The 6,346-nt window shown below is 35.0% G+C and overlaps 1 protein-coding gene across 1 annotated transcript; it reads right to left on the minus strand.

Moving 5' to 3' along the window:
* Positions 1–665: 665 nt before the first annotated feature.
* On the minus strand, positions 666–3,496 carry LOC120769108. The gene is made up of 3 exons (XM_040096003.1): positions 3,479–3,496; positions 963–1,090; positions 666–900 (listed from the first exon to the last, which is right to left on the minus strand). The coding sequence occupies exons 1-3, from the start codon at positions 3,494–3,496 to the stop codon at positions 666–668; spliced, it is 381 nt and encodes a 126-aa protein (XP_039951937.1).
* Between the last annotated feature and the right edge of the window lie 2,850 nt (positions 3,497–6,346).

Genomic DNA, 6,346 nt, shown 5'->3' on the forward strand with positions numbered 1-6,346 from the left:
AAATTCGTTTGCGACGGATGATACTAAACAAATTAATCTATCGACCTAGCCGTAAGCCATATACGTACCTAGTTCGAGCAATATCCGTAAATTGATGGATTCCTGGAAGTTTTATTTCTGTAGCTGCTGAGCTGACTTTTTCGAAGCGATGGTCTCTACCGATGGAGTAAAGTAATTAAGCTGAAACATGAACGCTGCTTAAAAGAGGCAATAAGAAACTAGCAAAACTTAAAAGCAAAATGTCTACTGCATTGAGTATTGCCTCTAAATAGCGTTTACGATGGAACTTTGAACGACTTTAACTTATGCGAAAAGAAAGATGCATCAATGAGCAACTAATAAGGTGCTTTGTGAGATCACATGTAAAAGGTGTTAAAGAAAAAAATACACGAAGATCCGTATCCTTCGATGATCTAGAAGATGAAATGGAAATAGAACCTAATCAAACTAAGACATTATTTAAATATTTCAATGATGAAACTGCAAAATTGATTTGATAAAATTAGATTATATTTATTGTCTTTTCTACTTTATAATAAAATACTTTCATTAAAAAATTGTTGATTAGTTATGGTTTATATAGATTTATATTAATTATTTCCATTGTGGAGATTTCCACATAAATTTCTTGCTTGAATGTAAAACCAACATTTATACATTTTTCACTATTTACTGCCTTTGGCCAATGACATTAAGAGCTTGGCACTGAATCCACGCTTCATCACCTTAACACGCGTTTTGTAACCATTTTTATCGGCTGTATATATCGTCATTGTCTCAGTATCGCTCTTCTCGTCATAGGCCGTGTACATGCCCATTATCACCAATTCCTCATCCGCTGTACCGGGATTCATAATAATGCCAATCTCCTCACGTATACTGCCATTCGGCTCGTCCTGCCTAGGTAGATCAAAGGCGACAATTAATATGTTAAAATAGTTATAGACTTGTATGTCAGTTACTTGAATCGATAGCCCTCCTTTGTGGGCACCTGACTGTAGTACATGGTGATGAATCCAGGATAAATATATTCCAACATTTGGGTATTTGCAGAGAGCAAAGAGGTGATAAGAATTGATGCCGTCAAAAGCTACATTATGACAATAGAGCTATAAAAATTAATTTGAACTTGAATTCTTATTGCAAAAGATCGTAAATATACAAGTAGATTTTGTGTTACGTGTCTCGAGCTTGAACCATTTTCCTGCCAAAAAAGATTAATAATTCGAGGCCAGGAACAGCAGCAACATTTTTACGTAAATATATTGATTATTGGATTTAAAAGATCACTAACAAGTAAGGAAGGGCTAAGTTCGGGTGTCACCGAACACTTTATACTCTCGCATGATAAAGTGATAATCGAAATTTCATTATGCGTCATTTACATATTTTTCAAATACCGTATTTATGTAAAGTTTTATTCCGCTATCATCATTGGTTCCAAATGTACTACATATTATACAGAGAAGGCATCAGATGGAATTCAAAATAGCGTTATATTGGAAGAAGGCGTGGTTATGAACCGATTTCACCCATATTTCGTACATGTCATCAGGGTGTTAAGAAAATATTATATACCGAATTTCATTGAAATCGGTCTAGTAGCTCCTGAGATATGGTTCTTGGTACATAAGGGGCGAGCGCCACGCCCATTTTCAATTTTTAAAAAAAGCCTGGGTGGCAGCTTCCTTCTGGCACTTCTTCCGTAAAATTTAGTGTTTCTGACGTTTTTTGTTAGTCCGTTAACGCACTTTAGTGATTTTCAACATAACCTTTGTATGGGGGAGGTGGGCGTGGTTAATATCCGATTTCTTCCATTTTTGAACTGTATATGGAAATGTCTGAAGAAAACGACTCTGTAGAGTTTGGTTGACATAGCTATAGTAGTTTCCGAGATACGTACAAAAAACTTAGTAGGGGGCAGGGCCACGCCCACTTTCCCAAAAAAATTACGTCCAAATATGCCCCTATGCCCTTGTGCCAAATTTCACTTTAATATCTTTATTTATGGCTTAGTTATGACACTTTATAGGTTTTCGGTTTCCGCCATTTTCTGGGCGTGGCAGTGGGCCGATTTTGCCCATCTTCGAACTTAACCTTCTTATGGAGCCAAGGAATACGTGTACCAAGTTTCATCATGATACCTCAATTTTTACTCAAGTTACAGCTTGCACGGACGGACGGACGGACAGGCGGACAGACGGACGGACAGACAGACATCCGGATTTCGACTCTACTCGTCGCCCTGATCACTTTGGTATATATAACCCTATATCTGACTCTTTTAGTTTTAGGACTTACAAACAACCGTTATGTGAACAAAACTATAATACTCTCCTTAGCAACTTTGTTGCGAGAGTATAAAAATTAGAGTGTGTATAATGCTGATGAAATATACATATGTATATTTAAACCATCCATACAGAGCTCGGGTGAGGCACTCGATGTGAAACCACACGCATAAAGAAATGCGAAAGTATTGGTAAGCAATATCCGTATTGGGGACCCACAACATCGCTTCATGATCTATTTTGTCTCAGCCCAAAATTACTGCGACTTTTTAGTATGATTTAATACCAGTGCCGTTGAGAGCGCAAGTTGGAAGAAATTGTTTGATCTAAACATCTTGCTGTAGAAGTCACCTCGATTAATATTAAAGTTGTTTCAATTCTTAAAGAAACAGAAGCAGCTTTCAAAGGAAATTTAACTTTAGAAGCTGATCAAAAGGTGGAATGGTCATTTCAGCGTCATTTTAATGTTTGTAGAAGAACATAAGACGGGATTGCTGCGTAATATTCTGCTCATCTTCGAGCTTTTCGAGTAATGATTTCTTGTGCCGTAACCTCAGAACTAATCCGTAATTACGATTTCTAACAAATATTTTAATATTGGCCGAACATGAAGCGCGCCAAGTTTTTATGGTAATAAGTAGTTGTAACAAATCTGCTTGAGAATTTGTCGGTTGCATTAAGTCTATCTACAAATGAATATTTTCAACCAAAGTTGAATCAAAATCGACCATGTTGTAAAAATTACTCCAATATGCCTTTATATGCGCTAAAATTTTATGTAATTCAATTAAAAGTCGAAAAAGTACACTGGAGTATTCCATAAACCGGATCCTAATTCGGTTGTAGATCAGATCCGTCGATCTAATATTATGAAAAAGCGCTCAAAACTATTTAACTATTTAAATATTTGACCAAATATGCGAGCGAAAAAAATCTTCGAGTTATCAACTTTTAGTAGAATCACTTTTCTTATCACTTCTACGTTTTTATCACATTGAAATATCAAACAACACCTTCTCATTATTTCGTGCTCTTGCAGTATTTACTTTTCATATTCAATATACCATATTTCACACAATATGAAAATTCATTGAAATTATCTTTGCAATATTGTATGTATAATGTTTTCCTTGTAATATAATAAAAGTTTTTGTAACTGATCGCCAAGCTTCTTCTGGATCACATACCAACTTTGCGGACACCATTTTGCACTGTATTACGTTAAAGTTCAAATAAACGACTGAAGCATTGTAAAAAGAGGCGTTAACATGAAGGTTTCCAATCATATGTCATTGAGTCCATCACTTAAGATATGCATCATTGTGATTTGCAAGTGGATATACACATACAGTGACAAGTGAAAAAATGCGCTTTTTGCAAGGCAATAAAATTTATTTCAATTGTCAAAACGAAAACTTTAAAAAAAGGCGAATCGAAAAACGAATGGTCCAAATCATTTAAAGTGAGTTAATTAAATAGAGATTAAAGAGAGCAAACTGTCATAAGAGATTTGCATGTACATCATTGTTCTGTATTCGACTGAATAATATGGTTGAAATATTATGCAAATTTTTGATCATGGCTAAACTCAAGCATAGCAGGCAAAATGAATAACAGCTTAATATAAGCTTACTTTTAACCTAAGTTGCATTTTTACTGTATTCCACTGTAAATAGACACATATATGCAAAGAACATACGTAACATCTAGGTAAACAGGTGGGTCCAACAATTCAACTGCAGTGATTTGCAGATTTGAAAACCATCTTTTGATGTTGTAATTAATAATAAACTAGTATATGCTCCGTTCTTGGCGATTTTATTGACGATTCGTTATTTTAAATTGTATAAGCTTGGAGACAGTAAGACAGAGAAATAGACACCTGCTTTTGACAAAGAATCAATTAAAAACGTTTTTAATTGCACTCACTATTGAAATGTCTTCTACCAGTCATGCAGCGCATATCTTTAAAGAATTTATGAGCTGCACATCGCACTCATCCTATACTGAAATTATAGTTCGAAAATATCAAGGTTAATGTCTAAACTGAGGGTTTCGAAATAACAGTTACAGCAACAGCAGTAGTCCAACTTGATCATTGACCTATTCTTCACAATTCCTCGTTACTTCCGTTTGTCAACCCGTGACCCAAAAATACTTAGCAATTGTCGGTGTATTTTTCTCAAACAAAAATTTATAACAGCAATCTGTCCAAAAATTCAGATCAAAGTTGGGGTACTAAAAGAGCTTTGACCACTACAGGGAGTGCGGTTGTCATCTATCAAACCAACCCACCTTGCAATTACCAAATTTTCTTCGATGACAAGCAACTGGTTTTAATACTTACAATGGCTATAATTGAAGTAGGCTACAGTCCACTAGTTATCCCAACCGTTAATAATTTCTATATTTTCTTGAATTCAATGACATACGGCTTGTATGAATTCCAAGAAAACCTATCTGTATATTCAAAAATATATAAAAATTCCATTTTGCTTGAATGACCGTAACAAAATGGATTTGTTATTTTGCCATAAATAAATTAAACATATTAACTTCAAGAAACGATGGGACCTTATTCATCGACAAGAATGACGTACAACACTAAACTAAAATTTTTTTCTACTAAAAAGTAAACCTCCTTACGTCTACACATTAGGCTTGGTATGTATGCTTTTCACGATCTAACGTAGGTTGCTATATATATTTCTGGCCTAATAATATAAATAGGCATATTTATCAACAAAAATGGTTTTTATTTTTTTTTGTTTTTTTTTTTAATTTTTTTTTAATTTTTTTTTGTCGATTGCTGTTTTGTTTCGGGCTCATACGCATAGATCCATGATTCGTCACCTGTGACAATCTTATAAACGTCTTTTGAAGCACCGCGATCGTATTTTTTTCAGCATTTCTGTACACCAATCCACACGAGCCTGTTTTTGAGCGATTGTCAAATTTGGCGGGATCCAACGAGAACAAACCTTTTTTACGGCCAGGTGTTCATGCAATATCGAATGTAGGCTGGTGGGAGAAATGCATAGGCATGCCTCTATCTGAAGGTATGTTACATGACGGTCTTGCATTATCAGTTCACGTACGGCATCGATGTTTTCTGGCACAACGGCTGTTTTTGGACGACCTTCACGGAATTCGTCTTTGCGCGAGCGTCGGCCACGATTGAATTCGTTGTACCAGTTTTTCACAGTGCTATAGGATGGTGCTTTCATAGCCATACAAAGATTTTAGTTCATCGATGCACTCTTGTCGTGATAGTCCACGCCGAAAGTTGTGAAAAATGATCGCACGAAAATGTTCACGAGTTAATTCCATTTTTTGGCCGAGATGGATTTTTAATTCCCTGTAAATAAAACAATTCACGATTAAATGACAAAACGTTCTGAGTGATGTTATGCTAAAAAATGTCAAACTTTCCAATGGAAATGTCAGATTGCACCTGGCAACACTTAGTGTTGCCCTAGGCCAGAATATATATAGCAGCCCTCTTATTAGATAACGCTTGCAAAGTAGATAATAAAAAAAAAAAATTAAATAAAACTGGCCAGACAATCGGAAAATGCTATATGTACTTCAAATTCTATAAAAATCGAGCGTTCCTCCCAAAATCCTACCTACCTACCATAATTTCTCAAAAACGCAATGTTCAAAAACAAATGTCATCAAATATTGTATAAATCATTTATCTTTGAATAATAAATTTCTTTTGTTTTTTATGAATGAATAATATTTACCTAATACGCTTTCTGGTTTGGCCACATGTCAAGTCACCAACATGTCGGCAAAAGTCAAGATCGCGAAGACGACAGAAATGACGTTCTCAGCAGTCAACTAGTTCGTTGGAATATGCAAATATTATATTTTATATACTTGTACATGCATATTCATTTAGCAATAAATATTAAAAATATTGTCTAAGCAAATTATTAATTATATGACTATCATATATTTCGTGGCTCTTTGGAGTGAAAGCGAGCATTTAAATTTTGATTGACATAGTGTTTTAGCGTGTACATGTTTTTCACACGGCCAGTTATAGG

This window comes from Bactrocera tryoni, chromosome 1 (assembly GCF_016617805.1).
Source record: "Bactrocera tryoni isolate S06 chromosome 1, CSIRO_BtryS06_freeze2, whole genome shotgun sequence".
NCBI lineage: Eukaryota > Metazoa > Arthropoda > Insecta > Diptera > Tephritidae > Bactrocera > Bactrocera tryoni.